This window comes from Bombina bombina, chromosome 4 (assembly GCF_027579735.1).
Source record: "Bombina bombina isolate aBomBom1 chromosome 4, aBomBom1.pri, whole genome shotgun sequence".
Lineage (NCBI taxonomy): Eukaryota > Metazoa > Chordata > Amphibia > Anura > Bombinatoridae > Bombina > Bombina bombina.
The window spans coordinates 999013870-999038996 of NC_069502.1; the positions used below are offsets into that span (position 1 = coordinate 999013870).

The 25127-nt window shown below is 38.0% G+C and overlaps 1 protein-coding gene across 1 annotated transcript in view; it reads right to left on the reverse strand.

Moving 5' to 3' along the window:
• The window catches only part of WDPCP (WD repeat containing planar cell polarity effector), a 1247576-nt gene that overhangs the window by 319202 nt on the left and 903247 nt on the right, over window positions 1–25127 (reverse strand). Inside the window, exon 14 of the mRNA XM_053712064.1 lies at window positions 19370–19472. Within this exon, the coding sequence (XP_053568039.1) occupies window positions 19370–19472 (103 nt within the window). The remainder of the gene's footprint in view (window positions 1–19369; window positions 19473–25127) is intronic.

Genomic DNA, 25127 nt, shown 5'->3' on the forward strand with positions numbered 1-25127 from the left:
GGAATACTTGACTACACACACAGCTGATATCTTCCTCCACCTACATAAAGCTGCCCACTGAACCCAGGGAAGGGTCTCAAATGAAATTAATGGTCACTCTCTGACCACTGATGAAATATGTACAATAGTATCTAAGGCTGAATAGTAGTGAGAGAGGAGGGAGAGGGGATAGCAACTGATAATGTTAATGACAGAGCGGGTGAATAAAACTGTAATTTTTATAATATGTAGGAATATAATATAACAACCTTTTGGATCTAGTACATATATGGAAAGGGTCTAGCAATTGGTGTTAGATAACTGCATTAAGGTATATCACAAGTAACAGTAGTAAATATATAAAGCTATAACATTCTGCACTGAAAAGTAAGAGATTAACAGGGTAAATAAAAACTACTGAGCTAAAAGAGTATATAACAAACATGAGTCATTAACCATGAACTGGACACATTCCTCGAGCAGAGTAACTCTCATTAAAGTGCCCCAATACTATTGTCTCAAAAATACAGTCCAGGATATTGTTACAGGGACTGAGTGGTAAAAGTACCTGAGTTTGTAACAGAGTTATTACCCAACGCCAATTTTTGTAGTAAACATCATAGGTTTGTCCCTTGTTATGTGGACTGTAGTGTTAAAAGCCTTCCGTTAAAGGAAGATTGCTGCTTAATAAGCACTGCAAAAAGACTCTGATCTTCCGTCTGTCTTCGTCTGCTAAGCAGGCTGCCTGGATCCCTCTTTCCTGGTCTCAGTGTGACTGGCTGGTGAGCTGGAGTGTTCGCTTAGACCCTGGGCATAAATGAGCATGTAGTTGCAGGCCACAGAATGGCAATCGTCTCACTCACCTTTCCACCATATCGTCGTCTCAGATCTTGATCCCGGAGATCGGCCGCATCTCCCGAATCAGCAGTCTGTAGAGGCAGGCTGTCACAACCTTCAATAGGCAACATCGATGTCTGTATGCCATCTTTCCCTGTGATTGTTAAAGGTGAGATGAACTCTGGCGTCTGTTCTGGTGCGCCGCTCGTCCGGATGTTCTATATAGGCTTTAAGCAAAGCTCCATCGGCTGTGAGGCAGGTAACGAGACTTGTGGCCGCAGGTCCTTCACTGGTCTCAGATTGCGGGGTGGGAATTACTAACTGTATGCTTTGGTCTGCAAACTTTGAATTGATGTTGATATAATAGCGTTGGTTCTAGTATTGCCCCGTTGTTGGGGGGGGGGGGGGGGGGTTTGGGGCCTTCCTAAGCGTGGCCACCGAAGGGTCCCAATGGTCCAGATCTTCTCTTTAATTATTTTCCAATCTTAGCAAAAACTATACTGGCAGCATTAGATTTTCATATTCTGTGCTTTTCAGCTTTAGATGATAGGCGACTTTTCTGATATTTGAAGGATTGTCAGACTCTTTGCTTGCCCAAGTGTAAAATGCTGCCAGCCATGATAGCTGCCTGGACACACACCCTGAACTGTTTTTATTTTTACACTTATGTTACTTTTTTTTTTTATTGTTTGAGTGACAGTCTAGTGTGCACAAAAAACTGTATGTTGGATAGTACAGGTCAGTTAAATTCTTCTAATTCAGGTTCAATAACGCTTGAGTGCTAAGCTTAAGAAGTACGAAAATCTGCTCAATTAGTGGAGATCTTCAATTAATTATGTGCTACACTATTTCAATTAAACTTTAGCATAAAACACTCCACACACACACCACGCATACACTATGTGGACACCTATCACACCTATATGAGCTTCTTGGATATCCCATTCCAAGACCATGGGCATAAATATGGAGTCGTCTGCCCCCCCCCCCCCCGATTTGCCGCAACTCTTCTTGGAATTTGTGCCCATGCAGCCAAAAGACCATGTGTGAAATCAGTACTGATTTTGGTCAAGAAGCTCTGGCTCACAATCTGCATTCCAATTCACCCAAAGGTGTTTAATGTGATTGCGGTCAGGCCACTCAAATTCTTCTACACAAAACTCATCAAACCATGGCTTCATAGACAGGAAAGGGCCTTCCCAAACTGTTGCCACATAGTTGGAATCACCCAGATGTTTAAAGTATTTGTATCCAGTAGCATTAAGATGATCATTTACTAGAATTAAGGGAGCTAGCAAAAAAAAAAAACTTGAAAAACAAAATTAATGCTTACCTAATAAATTAATTTATTTCATGGTGGTGACAGTCCATGAGCTATTACTCCTGGTATGAAAGTCCTAGCCACTAGGAGGAGAATTTAGTTTTCTTTCATAAGGTGGTGAGAGTCCATAAGCCATTACCCTGGGAACAAATACCCAAGCTGTGGAATTCACAAGTAATTGGGTGGGACAATTTTGTTTTAAGGTAGAGACCTAATTACCAAACACTGCTGCCTGAAGGACTTTTATACCAAACACAAATTGCAAATGTATTCAATATAATCATCATTCTTAAAAATCAAAGAAGAAGAAACTGATCTAGAAAAAAGAGCAATATTGTGTTTTGGAAAAGACTATATTGCCTCCATGTAAACCTTGCTAAATCAGATTTAGCCAAAAAGCTAAAGGAACTGATGTGGTCCTTTGATGTACACATGAATCAAGCTACAAAAAATTAAAGGATTGTCTAAAAACCTTTGTGATTCGAAAGTAGACTTCTAATGCTCTAATAATATCTAAATTAAGTAAGAGACCACAAAATGATTTTTTTGGATTAGGACAAGGAGATGGGCTATAATCACCTGGTTGATGATATTCGATATGTCCCTTTAGCTAATAAAATCAGAAAATCTTCCAGAAGAAAATATTGCTAAAAACAACAAAAGCTTCCAAGACAGAAGCTAAAGGTCCAAAGCATGCAGGTTTTAAAAAGAGAAACCTGAAAAGCTTGTAAAAAACACTAATAAATGTTCCAAAGAGGAGAAATATAGTTTAGACACTGGATATATCCTGACTAAGCCTGAAGAAACTCTCAATGTCAAGACACTTAGCAATTTTCCTGTAGTATGAAGCAGAAAAATCAGAAATATGACTCTTTAAAGAGCTAGCATTATACAAACCGACCTGCCATAAGAAGAATTCTTGGAATTCTAAAAGAATGCCAGCTAAAACCCTGGTTTTCAAAAGCAGAAATTTAACTTTATGGCCTGAACTAAGGTGTTCCATACAGGATCACTGAAATCTCTTTTATATAAAAAAGTAGGTATACAAACTCTAATCCATCAACATGAGAGACCTGAGATCTTGATAAGGAGAGAAAGCTTAACATCTGAATTAGATTCGCAAACCAAGTTCTACGGGGGCCTGACTTGAGCATTCAGATTAAAGGGTCATGAAACCCACATTTTTTATGTCATGATTTAGAAAGAGCTTGTAATTTTAAACAACTTTCTAATTTACTTCTATTATCCAATTTGCTTTATCGTCTTGATATCCTTTGCTGAAAAGCATATCTAGATAGGCTCAGTAGCTGCTGATTGGTGGCTGCACACAGATGCCCCGTGTGATTGGCTCACCCATGTGCATTGCTATTTCTTCAACAAAAGGTATCTAAAGAATGAAGCAAATTAGATAATAGAAGTAAATTGGAATATTGTTTAAAATAGTATTCTCTACCTGAATCATGAAAGAAAATTTTTGGCTTTAGTGTACCTTTAATTAAGAATGCTCTATTAAATTTAAACTATGACTCTTGGAAACATAAGTCATCAGGACTATCTCTAGGAGACCCCATTGTTGCACAATCTAGTAGAAAACTAGTTGAAGAAGAAAACATTCCTGTTGAAAGGATTACCTACTAAGGAAATCTGCTTCTCAGATTTCTTTCCTGGGATGCCAAATATAGTTGATTTTCCTGTGTCCAAATAAAATACCTTGAGACTTCCTAAATTGATGCTAAGAAACTGCAAGTTTCGCCTTGATGATAAATATAAGCTACAGCTGCATCATTGTATGAATTAAAACTCTAATACTTTTTTCCTTTCAGAAGAGGAGAGCTCCAAGATAATTATTGGTAGCCTCGCCTCCTGAGGAAACCAAGCTCCATGTGCTCTCCTGGACCTCCAGACTGAATCCCAATCACAGAGAATATTGTCTCTAGATGTTATTATTCCCAGAAAAATAGTTTGGAAAACTATTCACCGGGACAGAAATGACCTCACTGAATGATCCCACAGGATTCTATGAGATAGTTGAGTGAAATTTTTGCACCATTGTTAAAGCAGACACAGTTGAGTAAGAGGTAGAATTGTCCAGATTGTTTCTAGTTTGAGAAATTTGTTTAAAGTTATTAAGTTCAGAATAGTTCCAAAAATTCCCTCTGGGAATAGAAAAGGATAGAATAAAATCCTTGGCCTTGTTCTAAAACTTAAAGTATTGTGGATTGTGAGACCCATGGGGCCTATTTATTATGTGTCTGTCCGACATGATCTGATCAGCGGATCATGTCCGACAGACATCGCTGAATGCGGAGACCAATACGCTCTCTGCATTCAGCATAGCACCAGCAGCTCTTGTGAACAGCTGGTGCAACGCCGCCCCCCTGCAGATTCGCGGCCACTAGCAGGGGGCTCGCCAGAAACACGGGCCCTCAAGCTCCATACGGAGCTTGATAAATGGGCCCCCATATCTTATCAAATAACTGCTTTGTATTCTAACCTTCCTCCAGATTTAATTCATTCTCAAATAAAACAAATACTTTCCCCTCTCCTGCTGTGTCATTTGTTTTCTCTTTTAGACTGTAAGCTTTAGAGCCTCTCTAACTGAAGTTCACTATTTGTATAAAAGTGTATCTACAACTGATTGTGCTCAAGGGCAGGACGCTCCTCTCCTTTTGTTTATGTTTGTCAATATAAGTGTAATAATGTACATGGCATAGTCTTATTGTAAGTTTTTACTGTATTGTACTCTTATGATTGTAATATACTTTTGGATATCCCTGTGTAAAATGTTGGTGCTTTATAAATAAGCAATAATAATAAAAATAATAATAAACTGTGTTTAATCCCATAAATCTTGGACAGACTTGTATTTGGAAGAGAAAGAAGGCTCAAATAATGCTTGGCCTCATTCCAACTGGATTAAACTTCCAGAAAGATCTAGAGGATTCAGGTCATCGTAAGGATTATGAAGAGGGCATTATAAGGTGTTCTGAGCTCTGATGATGCGGAATAACCTGATTATGTAAATTTAGTTTGATTTCCGACTTTAGAGCATAATTGGAGAAGGCATAGCCACCAAAACTACAGAACGCACAAATCTTTAAATACTGGAGCAAAATCTAAAGTGCTCCCTTGTATTGAGGAAAGAGAGGGAGGACAGATTCCTTCAGTGAAAGAGCAGCATTATACTGTTAAAATGGCTAATGTAATGCATTCTGGAATTGCAAAGCTGAACTGGTAACAATCCTGCAAGATAGAAAAAAAAATTGTACATACTTGGTAGAGGCATAGCCTCCACAACTACAGAGCGCACAAACCTTTAAATCCTGGAGCAAAAACTGAAGTACTGCAATGTATTGAAGAAACAGAGGGAGGACAAATTCCTTTGGAAGAAGAGCAGCATTAGACTTTTAAAATGCCTAATGTGATCCATTCAGGAATTGGAAAACTGAACTAGTAAAAATCCTGCAAAATAAAAAATAAAATTGCGCATACTTGGAGGAGGTAAAGCCTCCACAACTATAGAGCGCACAAACCTTCTTAATACTGGAGCAGAATCTGAAGAACTCCCTTGTACTGAGGAAACAGAGGGTGGACAGATTCCTTTAGAGACATTATTAGACTGTTAGAATACCTAATGAGATCCATTCAGGAATTGAAAAGCTGAACTGGTAACAATCCAGCAAAATAGTAAATAAAATTGTGATCAGTGGTTCTACCCTCTAAAAGGTAGAGTAAGGTAGTGGGAACAAATTTCAGTATGCTCCATGAACGAATACACAACCACCATTTTTTTTTTTTTTTTTACTTTAAATAATAATAATAGTAAATAATAATGAATGCACTGCATAAAAATCTAGCCCAGCATATTAAATACAAATATTTTTCCCTTCAGTAATAAGACATTTAAAAAAATGGCTGTTGCACTAAGAAACAAAGGATCAGTTGAGGAAGTTAAAAAAGAGAGGAAATAGCCCAGTTACTAAGTGTAACTGCTGTGCTAATTCAGTGCAAAGAAAATATAAAGTACACAAAAAAAAAAAAAACCTCACATAGGGAACAGTTAAATCCCTTTATTTGTATATGACAGAGGATATAAGGTTGCATTGATATGTAACTCCCAGGTGAATTAGCTGAAGAGTAAATAGCAGCTATTACCACATTATATGCATATGCTACTGGCTGATTTTAAAAATCCATAAGTCAACAGAATTTTTTTTTCTATTGGCTGATTTAAAAAAGCTTCTACTGGTTGATTTGAAATCAGCCAATAGAACTGCTAGGACATTGCTATAAAAGAGGAAATGACATTCAAAACTCAGTGTGCTTCAGGGAAAGCATAAAGACACATCGGAAGGAAGACTGCTGCCATGGACCCACTGCTGGGGAGAGGACCGCCACATGCCACCCTTGAGGAGTTGGATTCAAGAATGGTGAGTAAAACTTAGGGTTCTAGTGTTAGTTTTTTCTTGGGGGGTTAGTTTTAGTTTAGATTTAGCATAGGAGTTTAGGGGTGGGGGCTTTTTTGGGGTGTACTTTATTTTTTTATTTTTTAGGGTACTTTTTAATTATATTTTTAATTGACTTTTTTACTGTTAGTGTTTTTTTTTTTTTATTTAGGGGGATAATATAGTGATGGGGCTGTGGTGATTTAGGGCTTAATAGTGTACTTTTTTATTATTGCAATGCAAGAATAATAGCCATATAGTATTGTCCACCGCTCCTGTGTGCCTTGAATGTTGAGGGCAAAATACAACCCCATAAACACAAGTTGACATATTCAAAACCGAGTGCATAAAACAGTAAAACCCCAAAGCCAATCAGTGGGCCAGGAGGAAGGGGTGGAACGATGAGAACCCAATCTACACAAAGGTTTAAAAGAGAACCGCTACCAGAGCCATAGGTGTTTCAACACTAATTCCATACGAACTGCAAATACATCTCCTGACACAAGAGGGAGAGATAAATCAAAGCCATCATGTTTAGAAAAACTGTGAACACCGTATTTAACATTCTCAAATCACTATAAACTTACAGGCTAGTCACAGAGTATGGACCAATCACATAATCTCAGACAATAGTTGCACGGTATAAGCATTTTAATAATAGGCATACAAGACACTCTGCTATCTACACATAACAAAGCATTTAATGTTGTATAATGTGTGATAACCAAAATACAGTAAACTGCCCAATATGAGAGCCAAAGTGCTCAGTACTTAACCTCCCTGCGCTAACGAGAAAGAAACCTCCAATCCGCAGAGCCCAACCAGAGCAAAGCAAACACACAAACCCCCAAACTTCACAAGGTAGTAACCACTAATTAAAAATATAACAACACGGGTAGCTAACTAGTCAATCACTCAGATACATATCATCATGGTGCACCCAAAAACATATGTTGCCAACATCACTGGATAGTGTACATATAATGGAAAGCGTGCTTGCAAATGCACAGCAAGTTTAAACCGTATAGATTCGGACCTTAGCCTACACAGTACCAGTCATTTGCCATATGTAATTAATATTCTAAGCTGTGTGCTAAAGAGCCACAGAGTGTTCCGTAGCCTTAATTAGTGCGGACCGCACTCGCAAGAAGGACTCCCGATGCTGCAAACAGACATACTCGGACAGCCGCGCAATTGCCTTTAAATACCGGGCCTGCCTCCTGCAGGAACCAATCGCGGCGCTGACAGCATACACACCCCCATTCACTAACAGCTTCACACAGCTGAATGTGGTATTGCAATATAGGCGGCTTCATACCGATTATAGTAAACGGCTAGTGGATCCTAACAGGGATGGAACAAACATATAGTGACCTAACCACTAAGAACCAACAGATTGTCAATTCACCACCAATACAAGGCATATACTGCTCAATATTTTAAACAGAAAAATGCTGAACCAGACACCGACGGTGAAGGCAGTGTTACAAAGGCACAAAAGAATAGGGCCAAACAGATAAATTTGTGTGTTATCTAGACACAAAAAGATATTAAATATATTAAAATAAAGCCACATAGTACTACTTCATGCCTATATGGAGACATGCAAATCAGATCCTTACTCAATATGCAAATTACCTGTGATGAGTTGATTGGCACATAGAATGTCAAACAACAGACATGTCAAAACAGATAGCACCCCAGCAATATCATACGGGGCCTAGGCAAAAGATAAATAAAAACCTGTATGGTCAGTAACTAGATCACTAAAATCAATGACCCTTGCAACCCCACTAACTAGGGGATCATAACCGCCCCATCCTACTGAGTGTATAGGAACACAATATGTGTGTGCCATATGAGAGGTACCACACTGAGTACCTGATCAACATGTTGGTGGTCATAACCATAGCCATGCACAACCAATACCAACATGGGCATCACCAGAATATTTAACTCAATCAGATTCGCCTACCACACCATAGTTGATGGCTCATGCTAAATGTTGATCCCCACAAGGGACCAAACAAGGAGGGAAGTGCAGACATACAAGATGTAAAAAGAACAACATAGTGAGGGAACCTCAAAGGGTAAATGTTTATAAAAGAGAAAGAGCCCAAGATAACCACAACATATTAGAAAAACAGAGCATAGTCTATGCTCGCAATTAGGCCATTAGGGGTCAAAGTGTTCAATCTGTGTATCCACTTCGCCTCATTCCTGAGGAGTTCAGAATTTCTATCCCCTCCTCACTTCAGGGGGGCAACTCTGTCAATAAGCATAGCCCTAAGAGTGGAAATAGGATGCCGTTGTTCAAGGAAATGTCTCGCTACTGGCTGGTCTGAATGGCCATCCTTCAGGGCTGCTCTAATGGCACTCTTGTGGTTTGCTAACCTCTCCCGGAACGGGGTAATGGTCTTACCCACATAGTAGAGGCCACATGGGCAAGATAACAAGTAAACCACAAAGTCTGAGGTGCAGGTCAGCCGGTGTCTTATCATATAATTTTTATTGGTTGTTGGATGCTCCCGCATTTGTAGCATCCATTCTTCACAGGATGCAACCAAGTCTTTTCCTTTTTCCATGGATCAGTCCTCATTAATAATGATTTCAGACTTCGACCACTCTTGTGCACAACTCGAGGGGGAGGCTTGTCTCTGAATGGTAGTGTTATGTCTCCGCTTATCAGAGGGCAGTTTCTATGGATCACTTTTCGTAGTCTGCTGGTTGCTGGAGTGTAGTCCGTCACCAGATTCGTTGGTGCTTCGTCACTGGTAGTTGGAGCCTTTGCCGACCCTCTAGTCATTAGAGACATACGCTCATGCTGTTTCACCTCATCAAATGTCTGTTGAACCATAGTGGGGTTGTACCCTCTGTTGAGAAATTTCATCTTCATCTCTTCTAACTGGGACAGCATTATGTCTTGATCAGAATTATTGCGCAGTAATTGGGATTTTATAATGCCTCTTTTCAGTTGTAGTGGGTGGTAGCTATTGAACTGTAGTAAAGTATTCCTGTCAGTGGGTTTAGAATATAATGTTGTCTTCAACCGACATTCTCCAGCTACCTCAGATTTATAGATACACAAATCTAAGAAGTGTACTGATTCCAAACTTATCTCATTGATAACTCAATGAGTTGTTGAGAATCTGAATCCACCCATCCAGTTCTTCTGCGGTTCCACCCCAAATGACCAGCAGGTCATCTATATACCTGCGGTATAGCAATACATTTGGGTTATTTAGGCTGAACACATATTTGTCCTCAAACCATGCCATGAATAGATTTGCGTAGGACGGGGCAAGGCTGGACCCCATGGCCGTTCCTACCAACTGGAGGTAAAAACTTTCCTCAAACCTAAAATAGTTATGGCATATCATCAACCAGTCTAGTAGTATCTCAATAGGAGGATCCATATACTCATCTGATTTGCTCAAAGCTTGTCTTACAGCCTCTACACCCAAATCATGCGGAATGATGGTGTAGAGGCTGTTGACATCAAGTGTGACAAGATAGCAGTCAGCAGGGAAGTCTCTGTCATGAAGTAGATTGATCAGCTGTATTGAATCTTGGAGGAAAGCCTTAGTATTCTTTACTACTTCCTGTAAGTGGAAGTCAATGTACTTCGCCAAATTTTGGAATAGTGATCCCACCGCAGACACAATTGGTCGTCCCGGTGGTCTGGATGAATCCTTATGGATCTTTGGGATCGTATAAATGATAGGATGTCTGGGGAAATCTGGCATCAAAAAATCACAAAGTGTCTGCTCAATGTGTCCGTTATTCAGAGCAAAGGATAAGATATCCTCCAATTTTCTCTTATACGACATGGTTGGGTTGGCTGGTAATTTTCTATAAGTGACGGTGTCACTTAGTTGTTGTAGCAGTTCTTGCCTGTAATATTGGTAGTCAAGCACCACAATAGCACCCCCATTGTCCGCCGGTCTAATGACAATGGAGTCATCCTTCTTAAGTCTTTGTAGAGCTGCCCACTCTGATTTATCTAGGTTAGTTCTGCATGTTCCCATATCATCGAGTTCATTACTAATCTCACGAGAGCATACCTTAGTGAAGGCTTTGATGGTTGGGTGCGTGTTCCTAGGTTCAAATCCAGACTTCACCACAAATCTTCTATCCTCACTCAATGGTGGTGAGTTCTTGAAATGATTCTTAACCTTCAATGTCCTTTGTAGGCGATGTATGTCAACCAGATTGCCAAACACATCCACTCGTGGTGTTGGAACATAACTTAATCCCTTACTGAGTAGCCTTAATACGTCATCATCAATGAGTCTACTGCTAATGTTGATTACCGCACTCTCTTATTCTGTCAATTTTTTCGCTGTCTTCTTCCACCACCCACTTCATCTGATGTGCGGCCTGTGTCTTGTGCGGGTGGGTTGCCGTTTTTTGCCGGTAGTGGAGGTTTCCTTTGAGATCTTGTCTGCACCTGGGTCTGTTGTTTATGGGTGTTCAAATTGCTAGTGGATGATTCTGCTTCACTAGACTCTCCCCCACTTGTATCAATGGTGTTGGCTAGCGCCCTAGGTTTACAGTCATTCCTTCTTTGTCTGAAGGGGGCGTTTTTTCCAGACAGCCATTGATAGACCCTTCTTTCACGATAGTCAATCTAGACCATGGCAATTTTCTTGTTCTTAAAGTTGATCAAATCTTTTCTATACTTGTCCACTTGAGATGCCAGTTTGCCCAGCCAGTCCTAGTTCTCATCATTTTTTAGCACATATTCCTTTTCTTTTTGCGTGGTATCCAGTTCTTCAACCACTAATCTTTTAAGTCTTGTGACTTCTTCTATAACGAGCAGTATCCAGTCGAAGGAACACTTATTGGCTATCTGACACCATTTACGACAGAATTCAGTGCTGCTCCTACCAATGGTGGGGGAGTTCCTGACCCTGAATCCCCGCGGGATCATCTTCCTTTTAAAATAGTCAGTAAGTTAACTTGCATGAAGCTGGTAATCCACTTGTTTTCTCTTTAAGTTTAGCAACGTATAGTATACATTAATGGGTACCTCATCAACAATGTCAGAATCACATAATTGTAGTATCCTTATGGCATCATCATCTGTAAATGCAAACGTAGCCTCTTCCTCCCTGCTAGCGCCCTGCTGGCTAGGGGGTTGAGTAATGTATACCTGGTCTTCCATAATAAGTGGTATTCTGTCGGTATCAAGCAAAAGAAAAAGAAATAATACAGTTAAAGAGTCCCTGGCAGGAACTATGTCCTTAATCAGACCGTGGTTTAAAAACAACAGTTCGTGGGAGCTGGATGGGACACAAAGCCCATTTGGTATACTTGATAATCCTTGTAAGGGGGGTGCATAGGATAAAAGTCTTAAAGATATATACACTGTAGCCGGTGGCCTAGCACTCCTTCCACACCTGTGTTGCCAATGCCTGGGTGCTATCCTCAATAAGAAAGTATAGAGCAATTGTGTAGATGGAGGGCACTCACAGGACTTTATTCAATAAGTATTCTTTATTCATACTACTAATTACATATATTAGAGAATGTCGACTAAACTTGCTGTGCATTTGCAAGCACGCTTTCCATTATATGTACACTATCCAGTGATGTTGGCAACATATGTTTTTGGGTGCACCATGATGATATGTATCTGAGGGATTGACTAGTTAGCTACCCGTGTTGTTATATTTTTAATTAGTGGTTACTACCTTGTTAAGTTTGGGTGTGTGTGTGTTTGCTTTGCTCTGGTTGGGCTCTGCGGATTGGAGGTTTCTTTCTCGTTAGGGCAGGGAGGTTAAGTACTGAGCACTTTGGCTCTCATATTGGGCAGTTTACTGTATTTTAGTTATCACACATTATACAACATTAAATGCTTTGTTATGTGTAGATAGCAGAGTGTCTTGTATGCCTATTAGTAAAATGCTTATACCGTGCAACTATTGTCTGAGATTATGTGATTGGTCCATACTCTGTGACTAGCCAGTAGGTTTATAGTGATTTGAGAATGTTAAATACAGTGTTCACAGTTTTTCTAAACATGATGGCTTTGATTTATCTCTCCCTCTTGTGTCAGGAGATGTATTTGCAGTTCGTATGGAATTAGTGTTGAAACACCTATGGCTCTGGTAGCGGTTCTCTTTTAAACCTTTGTGTAGATTGGGTTCTCATCGTTCCACCCCTTCCCCCTGGCCCACTGATTGGCTTTGGGGTTTTACTGTTTTATGCACTCGGTTTTGAATATGTCAACTTGTGTTTATGGGGTTGTATTTTGCCCTCAACATTCAAGGCACACAGGAGCGGTGGACAATACTATATGGCTATTATTCTTGCATTTGGTATCTACTTGCACACAACATTATTTTCTTGCTTATGGTCTAGGCGTGTCCATTATTTAACTAGTGTTGGTTAACAATGTTGATAACAATAGAGAATATTTCCCGGTGTGGATTCTGGTGGTCTCAGTAAAATGCTTAGGTCTCCTTGTTCCCAACTTTATATTTTTCTTCCTTGTTGTCTTTCTACTTTCCCTTGTCTTAATTCTTTACCATTTGTTTGGTACCCTGGCTTTTAATTTTGTGGGCTCTCACATTGGGCTCTGTTTATATTCGTAGGTTTTTGGTGGAGGGGGATAATAATCTCTCTCTGGTGGAGGGCTATCACTGGTGTACAGATAGGTATTGTGTTATGTCTGTTGTGATTTTTATTGCATGTTTTTTTATGTTTATGCTTTTTAGATTATGAAACTGTCTTGAAGAAGGCCTCAGGATAGGCCGAAATGTTGACATTCTCTAATTTATGTAATTAGTAATATGAATAAAGAATACTTATTGAATAAATTCCTGTGAGTGCCCTCCATCTACACAATTGCTATATATATATATATATATATATATATATATATATATATATATATATATACACACACACATATACGTGTGCACATACATATTTTCACATTGAAACGCAAATACACGTATATATATATATATATATATATATATATATATATAAACAATAATATATAAACTTGCTTACAGGGACATTAAACACTTTGAGATGGTAATATAAAATGATAAATTTTATATAATAAAACAACTCTGCAATATACTTTCATTATTTATTTTGTCCTCTTTGCCTGTAATTCCATTCTGAAATTGTGAGCTTTTCAGTTCCTGTTAGAAATGCAAGTGCAGAACACTGTTAAATCCAGCACAACCATTGGCTGCACACTCTAGTGACCTATTTATAGCTGTCCCTAATTGGCCACAGCAGAGAAGGTAACACAAGTTACAACATGGCAGCTCCCAGTGTTTTATAGACACTAAAACTTTACACTTATTTTATCACTTTTTAAACAACTAATGAAACTTTAAAAAATACATCTACATGTTAGTCATGGACTTATCTTTTCTTTGAATGCATCATTCTATCTAGCATGTATTTAGTGTTTAATGTCCCTTTAAATCACAATCCAATAAATAGTAAAAGAACACAAAAACAAATGTGATGGTGCACACAAAAAGGATAAATTTCCCAGGTAATCATGGTGGTAATGCTCAGCAGGTGAACCTCAGGAAAAAAAGAAACACGTATAGTGAAGTTCTGTGGTTATAAAAATGCAGAAGAGCCAGAAATGGTATTCACATTGTCTAGAGCTTCAAAATCAAGCTCTAGATATAAATGCACAGGAAGCTCCTAATAGGAGACAAGGTAAATAATGATATCCCAGCTTCAAGGAATGAATCAGAAAAAAGTATAACAATTTATTAAAAACAAGTCACACAAATGAGACTGTCCCAATCATAGACCGCTGCAAGCAAAAGACTGTGTATATCACAATGTCTAATGAGTGCTATTCAAGTCCGATATGGAACAAGGCTCCACCCCTTTTGTGATGTCACTACGCTCCGACGTACGTTTCACCAATTTTTTGCTCCTCGAAAAAGCCAAGCTGTGATTGGCGAAACGTACGTCGGAGCATAGTGATGTCACAAAAGGGGCGGAGGCTTGTTCCATACCGGACTTGAATAGCACTATTAGACATTGTGATATACCCAGTCTTTTGCTTAAAGCGGTCTATGATTGGGACAGTCTCATTTGTATGCCTTGTGACTTATTTTTAATAAATTGTTATAATTTTTTCTGATTCATTCCTTGAAGCTGGGATATCATTCTTTGCCTTGTCTCCTATTAGGAGCTTCCTGTGCATTTATATCTAGAGCTTGATTTTGAAGCTCTTAGACAATGTGAGTACCGTTTCTGGCTCTTCTGCATTTTTATAACCACAGAACTTCACTATATGTGTTTCATTTTTCCCTGAGGTTCACCTGCTGAGTATTACCACCGTGATTACCTGGGACATTTATCCTTTTTGTGTGCACATCACATTTGTCTTTATATATATATATATATATATATATAATATATATATATATATATATATATATAGACATACACACACACACACATATATATATATATACACACACATAAACATATTTAGCGCACTTTCTGCTTTCGCTCCAGCACAAACTATAACTTTCAACTTGTAATATAAGTGCAAGTTTGCGCGGTCGCAATATCTATTGAAAATATAGGTTGCGTTATCGCCACGCTTACCCTTCTCTGGTAAACGCACTTAACCATTGACTTGTAATATTGCACATTATTGTTCACAAGGTCCAGATATATTGCGTTATCATTAGCATGCCACTTGTAATCTGGCCCATTATTTACAAAAAAAAAATCAAGCTTCATTACCCTACCCATATATAATATAACTGTAGTGAAGAGGAACATAAAAAGAATTATGCACTTGTTCAAGCGTGTTTAATAAAAAAAATAGTCTTTAATAGTCCTTAATTTAAGACAAGTGAAGTAGTTATATAAGAATAATATGTACCTGTTCTTTCTCTTCTTAAGGTAAGGCATCCTCTCAACATTTTCATTAAAGCACTAATGTTAATCATATCAGCACATCATTACACGTTCCGACATTTGTAATTTATTTTCGCACCTAAAACAACTGAGCGCAGCACGACTTTGAACTAGGTAAAAATGTATCTGCTTTTCTTATTACAACAGGAATCCCTTTTGGGTAAAAACTATTGATTTGAAGGTTAAATAAATTCATCTCTGTGGGTCCATGTGTAATTTGATGGAAGTTGGCCTTTGGGAGTATTTCTGACATTTTCTACGTACACTCTTCACTTGAGTTTTTATCAAGCAATAATGCATGAACTCCTGGGATTTTTTTAACTACACGATCATTACTAATTATAGGCCTTCTTAATAGGTTATGCCATGTCAGTTCCTTGTGGCACGGTTAAGTGACGTTTAAATAAGCAATCTTCAGCTAAGTGCATAAAATAGATTTGCTTTACAGACGTCAAGGTTATGACTAGGAATTTCTACTCTTCAACTTGCTAAGAGGAAATTCAGTAATGCTCAGAGGCTTAATGATAAACTGCATGAAGGTTCATAAGTTTCACTCAATTTAGCTTGTTCTAAGAGCGAATATAAATGTCATGCCCAGTGTTGTAAAAGCTGTGGGTATAAGAGATAGTTTTCATTGAACAAGGGTATATTATAATAAGAAATCTATGTATTATTTGGACTGAATTCATAACAATGTATAAACTTTATATTAAAACAGCGGAAGTTGCAAAGTCTTTTCAAACTTTTATAACGTTGCACAAATATAAAAACAAAATATGCCATCATTCCAGGAAGTGTTTACACAGTATTCATAATTAGTGCGCTAAATATACAGAAAATTAAAATGTGAATAATAAAACGTAACATTTTCTTCTGTGTTTACAAAAGTTTGTTTAAAAAACAAGGCAAACTAATGTCTGGCCAAGAAAAATCATGTGAACAATTTTGTTAAGGATGATGGTTTTGTTTCTGCCTTTAGTTCCCAATAAATTTAAGTTTGGACTTTAATAGGTTGGAGAACATGAAAGATTTTACCCAACAGAGGGCTAGATTACAAGTGGTATGCTAAAGATAGTGCAGGTCAAATTGAAAGTAAACAGGTGTGCTTAAGCAACAAACATAATTTGCGCTCGTTGGGTTAGTGCAACTGAAGACCTAGCATAAAGTGTAAGGGGCAAACAAAAATAAAGTGCATCAAACACAACATAAATACATAAAAATAAAATGTTACACTCATATTTATAAGGGTTAAAAGGTATAATTAGTTCTATATCTGTTGTTATATGGAAGTCTATAGCTGTCCTCCATGTTCATTAAGAATTAGATGGTTTACCTGACAGGCCGGTACCTAAACGATAAGAGTACTGACTGCAGACTGCAATTCAAGAAAATATTAACTAAAGATGTTTGCTTATTTCGACTTGTTAACTAGCTTTCATTATACAAACCAGGCACACATATAACTATGCTATATGAGTTACAACTTTTTATAGAAAGCATATACCTAGGGGCCGAATTATCAAAGGTCTTGCGGACCTCGCTGACGCTCTCCGTATTTGCTCTCCGTATTCAGCATTGCACCAGCAGCTCACAAGAGCTGCTGGTGCAACGCCGCCCCCTGCAGACTCGCGGCCAATGGGCCGCCAGCAGGGCGTGTCAATCAACCCGATCATATTCGATCGGGTTGAATTCCGGCGATTCCTGTCCGTCTGCTCAGAGCAGACGGAGAGGGTTATGGAGCAGCGGTCTTTGTGACCGCTGCTCCATAACTTGTGTTTCTGACGAGTCTGCAGACTCGCCAGAAACACGGGCCGTCAAGCTCCGTTCGGAGCTTGATAGATAGGCCCCTTTGAGTGTGTTTTGAACCTGTAAAATTTAAATAGAGGAATGATGAACTCTACCGATCTATCTATACAATCAATATGTATTTTAGTAGTTTTGCATTTCATAATAATTTCACAAACAGGAGTGTAATGTTAGAACATCTTAGAAACAAGTTAAATGTGTTTATAAGCAGAAATAATTTTCAAAGTGCATTTGCTAACCATTACTCATGCACAAATGAGCTGTAAATGTTTCAGTCTGAGCCCTGTTAACTTAAAGAGACACTCAAGTCAAAATAAAAATGTATGATTCAGAAAAAGCATGGAGTTTTAAGACACAATATGAGAAAAAATAAATTTGCAAGAAAAAAATTAGCTTATTTGAAATTCAGAGTAGGTGTTATTGCATTGTCTTTTTATTATGCACTTATTAATTATGCAATTCTGCTGCAATTAGTCCTTTAATGTTAAGTTCAGTTTAGCAGCAGACACCATTCTTTTTCTTTTTTTTTTTCTTTCATCACACAGAAAACCCATACTTTTGCTCCATCATAGTGATGTGTTAACAAATGAGCGCTCTATACAAAGCATAAAAAAAAAACCTAAGATTTCTAATAAGCTCTTGAAATCCTCTCCTGAAAACTCTAACATTCCCTGTTTTAGTAAAACCCCCTCACTTGCTAGTGGCTATTTTGGATGAGATGATCTACACTGTAATTGGATATGCAAGATGTCCCTTTTTCAAATTAAGGGATGAAAAGAAAACCATATAACTTGAGATTTACAAAGTGTAGAAGGATCAGAACTTTCCCATAGTATTGATGTGGTAAACAGCACAGGAAAATAAATGTCCTGCCTACACTACAGCTCTTTCCTACCCTAGCAAGTCAAACATCCCAGGTTGCTAATCAGAAGTGGGAACTAGTGAATAGGGCAATCAAAAATGTGCTCATTGATCCTAGTTCTTAGACCAACCTCTCCATGATGATCCATTCTTTTTTTTATACCAGAAACAGACTAAAGTAAATCATCTGCCTTGAGCTAGGACACTGAATCCTTTTGAATTACTTTAGAAACTCATGATCTATGTATTGGAGAATTGTATCACTTTTCTCTGCAACTTATGATAGAGGCGAAGGTACAAAATGCATGGAAGGAGAGGAATATTTCTGAATTCTAGTTGAATACCTCTTGAAACTGACTGCACCCATATGTTTCTGAAGTAGAGCAAACAGACTCCTACATAAAACATCTGAGCCTTTGGGGTCAATTAATTAATGTGCGAGCGGACATGATACGATGTATCGTATCATGTCCGCTTCACGTCAATAAATGCCGACAGTTTATTATTGCACCAGCAGTTCTTGTGAACTGCTGGTGCAATGTCGCCCCCTGCAGATTTGCGGCCAATCGGCCGATAGCAGCGGGTGTCAATCAACCTGATCGTATTCGATCGGGTTGATTTCTGTCCGCTGCCTCAGAGCAGGCGGATAGGTTATGGAGCAGCGGTCTTTAGAAAAAACACGGGGGAAACATGGGGCATCAAGCTCCGTACGGACCCCTTAACATCATTATTGTGAGTTACTGTGCTGTGCTATGGAGAACTGCTCACATCCTTTGAATCATTTCACCAGGAGTCTTGGGTGCAAGCTCAACTGTGTTAACCTCTTTGGGGGTGTTAAACATATTTATCAAGGGAAATTGCCATAACACTAAGATGCTCTAATTAATCAGAGCATTGTATTATTGCATTAGTATGCCGATTAAAACTTACAAACATTATTAAAAAAAAAAATGTAAGCATCTTTAAAAAGTACAAATACAATATCAATTCAGTACAATTATTTTTATTTTATCAAATGTGAGATTTTCATTTCTGAAGTCAAAACTCCACAGGTGGTTTCTGAAGCTTATCTCCACTAATTCTCTTTTTGCCAGATGCAGATTCAAACAAATCACCCCCTGCATTTACAACATTGCAACAGTACATAACAAGTATTGATTAGAAAAGAAGTCTTTTAAACAGCATTAATTCTTACCAACTCCGGCGTTTATTGATTCTGCATCTATTTCTTCAGCCTTTTTCTTTGCCACTTTAGCTAGTGCCAATTCACCCTTATCTAGTGCAAGGTAATGGATGTCCTTTGGAAATCAAGCAAAATAAAAGATTAATCTAAAATGAATCTCAGGCACACAACAAAGAGGAATTTCAAAGAAAGAGAATCTTTTATTTGCCAAGATCACAGAACATAAAGACTGATGAATCCACTGCTATGTTTTAATTTTCTCAATTTTTATTCTTTCGCAATGCAGATGTATCGTCTCATGAGCGCCTTATCTTAGGCAAAGCAATCAAACACATTTTCTCAAGGAAAAAATAAATAAATAATATATATATATATATATATATATATATATATATAAATGTATACACAGACACACACATATATACATATATACAGTATATATATATATATATATATATATATATATACACACACACACACACACACACATGTTTAAAATTTGCCAGCTTATTTTAGAATTGTCTGTCATCCTATGCATTTGAAACAGAGATATGAAACCACTTTTTTTTCTATAATGATTCAGAAAGTGCTTAACTTTCAATTGACTTCTTTACTATTCATTTGTGAAGGAGCAGCAATGTACATGGTGGTTTTCCCCTTTTGGAATGTATCGCGTTCGGCGTTTGCACTGTCCGTGCTCGTGTGCCAATACCGTGAAGTGAACTACGGAAGCTCAAAAGGGACTCGAATATAGCAACGCGTTTCGGCTGATAGTTGCCTTTCTCAAGCTCTAATAACCCAATGTCTCCTTTCTCTTATATATGCAATACATCCCAAAAGGGGGAAACCACCATGTACACATACAGATTGTAAGTTCCCACAGGAATAGGGCTCTCGATTCGCCCTTTACTTGTCTGTAAAATGTCTTTTATTGTATTGTTTCTCCGTTGTACTTTTATCCTTGTACCCATGGGCAGCGCTGCAGAATCTGTTGGCGCTTTATAAATAAAGAATAATAATAATAATAATAATACAGCAGCAGCATCTCGGTGTAAGATTGAAAAACCTTGTGGATTTGTTACTCTTGGTGACTGGGATCAATTTTGTGTTCCAGAAACCCTTGTATCCAATACCTCTATTTTTACAAACGGAAATCTTGACGGATAATATCCGACTACATTTGGGACTTTTCATTTCTAACACTTGGGACTATAACAATACTGTTTTTGCCCAGTTTGTTTGTCTTTTGTATATAATTGCACTACACTTATGTTTGTTTATGTGATATTTATGAGTCTGCATTACAAGATATGCGGCATATGTTTGTATAAATTTGTTAATTAAATGATTTGTTTTTAAATATCAACTAGATACTAATTTAGCTACATATTGTAGCGCAAAGGTATTTATCTCTCCTCGTGAGAGTATCTGTGTAAGTTTTGCTTCCTACTAAAAGTGATAAACGGATTCCCCTTTTTTCACTTTTGCTTTTAATACAAGTTTTCTACAGCGCAGAACACAACTTTTTTGTCAAACTGAAGAATCAGCAATACAGTACTGGGAGCTAGATGAACATACAGATGTGCAAAAGACAAAAGGTATATATGTGCAGTCACCAATTAGCAGCTAACTTCCAGTAGTGCATTGCTGCTCCTGAGACTACCTAGGTATGCACTTCAACAAAGGATACCAAGAGAATGAAGCAAATTGGAAAGTTTAATTTTGACTTTCATGTCCTATTAAAGCCTTTTTTACCTGTGTTATAGATGTAGCTAAGACATCTTTTTATTTAAAAGAACAGTTAAAGATTTTAATACAAACTGTTTATTATGCGTAGAAAAAACATTTGCAATAGAGTTTCATTATTTATTTTGTACCCCTTTCCTGTAAATGAAAATTGTGGGTTTCCCAATTCCTGTTAGTAGTGCAGACTCCAATCTTATCATTGCTAAATTACACATAACAATCGGTAGCACACTCTAGTGACACATTTATAGCTGCCCATTACTGGCCTCAGCAGAGATAGTTAGATACAGAAAACCTAGGTTACAACATGGCACTGTCCACTGTCTCATGGACACTAACACATTACACTTCAATTTTTTAATATTTAAACAACTATTCTAGGGATCAATCACAATCTACTGGCCACTTTGCTTTCAACGGGTTTCCAGCTTTTTCTCTGAGCCAAGATCACGCTTTTGGTTCACCAACCTTTTTACACATTTGGCACATAAAGGCACTTGACATTGTACCAAACTGGTCTTTTTGACACTTTTGCAAGTATTCCATGACAATTTGGAATAATTCTATTATGCTGCACATGTGCAAGACACTCTGAAATGGCCACAGATGACATTTTACTTACACAGACTTGAAATGCAGGAGTTTAAACAAGAATAGATACTCAAGAAAAATGATAGATTTACAAGAACCCGACAAGCAAACAGAATCTTATCTCTAGCTTATAGACCCCTTCAGACAGGCTAGCCCTCCAGACAAGTTGCCTACCTAACCACTTCAGACCTGACTAAGCACTGCAAAAACACATGTAAATGTATTTTTTGCTTAAACGGTGAAAGAAACGGGTTAATTCAAAAGAACTGTATTGTAACCTTAAGAGCTATGAAAGGGCCAAATCTATTTGGATTGTGATCACCCAAACGTGCTTCCAATATTGTCTGAAACGGAAAAGCCAATTTTTGAAAGATTGTGTTCGACACCCTAATTTTAGAAAATACATCTGTATATTATACTCAAGCTAATATTTGTTTTTCAATGCATTAACGTATCTAGCATTTATTTAGTGTTAAATGTCTTTTAAAATTCAGTGAGTTTTTCTGTGTATTACACATACAAATCAAGTATTGTTTTTTCATCAGACAATGTGACAATCATTTAAAAATTCCCCCTATCATCACCATGCAGGGCAAAAAAGAAACATCACAGAGGTAAAACAAAGCATTGAATACTTTCTAATGGTGGAATTAATGACAACATGTGTAGGACTGAAGCCCAGAGGTACATTTAACATTAATTAATATATTACAGGTAGACTAGGTATACATACTATTATTTTTCTTTGTATTATACCTAATTTGTGAAGACTGGCCAAGAATACATGTTTTGTAAAAGACCACTCAGAGAAGGCAAACCAATTATAATGAACAATTTATATATGTATTTCAATATATAAATTATACTTTTTTCCATTTTAATAAACTTTATTTAGGAATTGACATTATGTAAACAAAGAAAAAGCTGTACCGAGTACAAATACGCATATTCCAATAACCATTTACATATAATTATGTCATAAAAGAGAACACAATATAAATTCTAAATATGTAACCTAGGATAGTTTAAAACTATGGTACTCTGAGCAGCATAATGTGTTGTCCAATCCTAATACATGGAAAAAGAGAATTTTAAGCAAGATTTAGACTTAAAACACTCACAGTGGCCTTCAAGTTTGAGCCAAGGTAGAGGTTGGGGGCTTCACACCCTTGCAGCTATATAGAGGAGGAAGGTTCTCAGGTTACCCTCTCCCCAGGGCCAGGAGAGTCCCACAAGAGGTTTTTTAACGATTGACCTAACAGAGGATGTTATGCCAGGACAATATCACTCACTCAGAAACACAAGCCTTATATAAGTTCCAGGAGATGAAATCCTCAATGAGTCAACTCTAGGAAGAATGTCAAGATACTCTGGGTTGTCCATTTGTAAGACGGAGCAGGAAGGAAAATAGCAGAGATATGAAATGTGTAGAAACAGGGAGAAGTAGATAGGATAGAGGTCAAGAAGGAGTGGGAGTGAAGAAAAGTAGAAAAGGGGGTCCTACCAAAATATATGCAGTATGTATGCATACCTAACCCTTCTGAGTAGGGTAGCCTGTGGATGTGGGTTATTATAACAATTGTTCCCACTAGAATTTTACTGATAGAAGGTAAATCAGTTTATTGCATTGGAGAAAAGTTTACTCTTCTAAGGAACAACTAAGTCATTCTTTCTGTTACATCTGTTTTATCAGGGTGTTAGGTGTTTTCCACTTTCGGTAAGGGGTTTAGGTTGATCCAAAACTCGCTGGCATGGAGAGAGATCATGCAAAATCTTTGGGGGCTTTTTTTAGCGTTATATTGCAATGTATGTGTATCTCCTTTATGTCCAGAACACTATGGGCTTGATTTATCAAGCTCTTTGCCTACCTACAACCGCAGGTTCTCGCAAGATAACCTGCAGTCAGTATTTATCAAGCAGCGGTCATCAGACCGCTGCATCCTAGACTTCTCTCCACCTCTTAGGTGGAGAATTTCAATTCCCCTGGTCTCATCCGACCGGGAAGATTGAAGCTCCTGCCCGCGCGTAATAAACTGTGCACAGGGGGGGGGTTACACGCGTGGATTTCTGTCTGCGGGAGGCGAGAGGAGGCGAGCGGGGGCGGAAAGTGGAGAATATATACGCCCTAGCTTGATAAATCGAGCCTTATATAGCTACATAAACAACACATGTGCACACACACAAACTCATTCAAACACACACACACACTTATATTTTAGAAAAGTGATCTGCCAATTATACCTCTGGAAAAACCTGGCAATGTGTCAGGCCGCAAACTCTTTTGATGATGAACTCCTTAGGCAACGCTGATAGGTAAACTTGGTGAATGACTTGCATGTAAAGGAGGCAATGAACAATTTAAAAAAAAAACAACTACATTTAGGTTTACTTGATAAATTAATTTCTTTCATGATGGTGAGAGTCCATGAGTCATTACAAGTGGGATTAAGTCCAGTCCTACAGGAGGAGGCAAAACACCCCCAAAACAACAGAGCATTAATCCCTTGCACTTTACCATGATTCATTACTTAAACATATGGCCAAGAGTAAATAAGAAAGTAGAAAAGGAAAAGCAGGGTTAAAGAAGTGCAAATGAAGTGCAAAATGCTGACAAATGTTATGGAAAAAAACAAGGGTGGGTCTCATGGACTCTCACCATCATGAAAAAAATGAATTTATCAGGTAAGCATACATTTTGTTTTGTTTCAAAAGATGGGTGAGAGTCCTCAAGTCATCTCATGTTGGATCATATACTCAAGCTGTCCATGAGACCACAATGAAATGGAGAGGGAAAAACAGTTAAGGTAGGAAATGGTACCAGGTAGACACTGCTGCCTGCAGAACTTTCCTACCAAAAGAGGCCTCAAAAGAGGCAAATGTGTCAAAATGGTAGAATTCTGTAAAGGTATGGAAAGATAACCAAGTAGGTGCCTTGCACAAATGTTCAATAGAAGCTTAAAGGGATACTGAACCCAAATTTGTTCTTTCATGCTTCAGATAGAGCATGCAATTTTAAGCAACTTTCTAATTTACTCCTATTATCAATTTTTCTTTGTTTTCTGGTATCTTTATTTAAAGAGCAGGAATGTAAGATTGCGAGCTGGTTCATTTTTGGTTCAGAACCCTGGGTAGTGCTTGCTGATTGGTGGATCCCTGAGCTCTGCATAGAAGGAAGCTCAGAAACTTCTGAAAATGAGCTCCCCAGCTTTAAAAATGTTCCTGATCATCTGAGAGCCTACTGAAAAAGAGGAGCAGAGCTCTGGAATGTACTCAATACCAGAAACAAATTTAAAGAGACAGTACCTCAATTTTACTGTAAATGTCTAAAAGTGCCTAAAACTGTATGCAGAGTTATCTGATGTATGTATCTGTGTCCCCAGGCTATGTGACTCATGTGAACATGTTCATGCTAATAGCCTGCTGGCTATGTCAG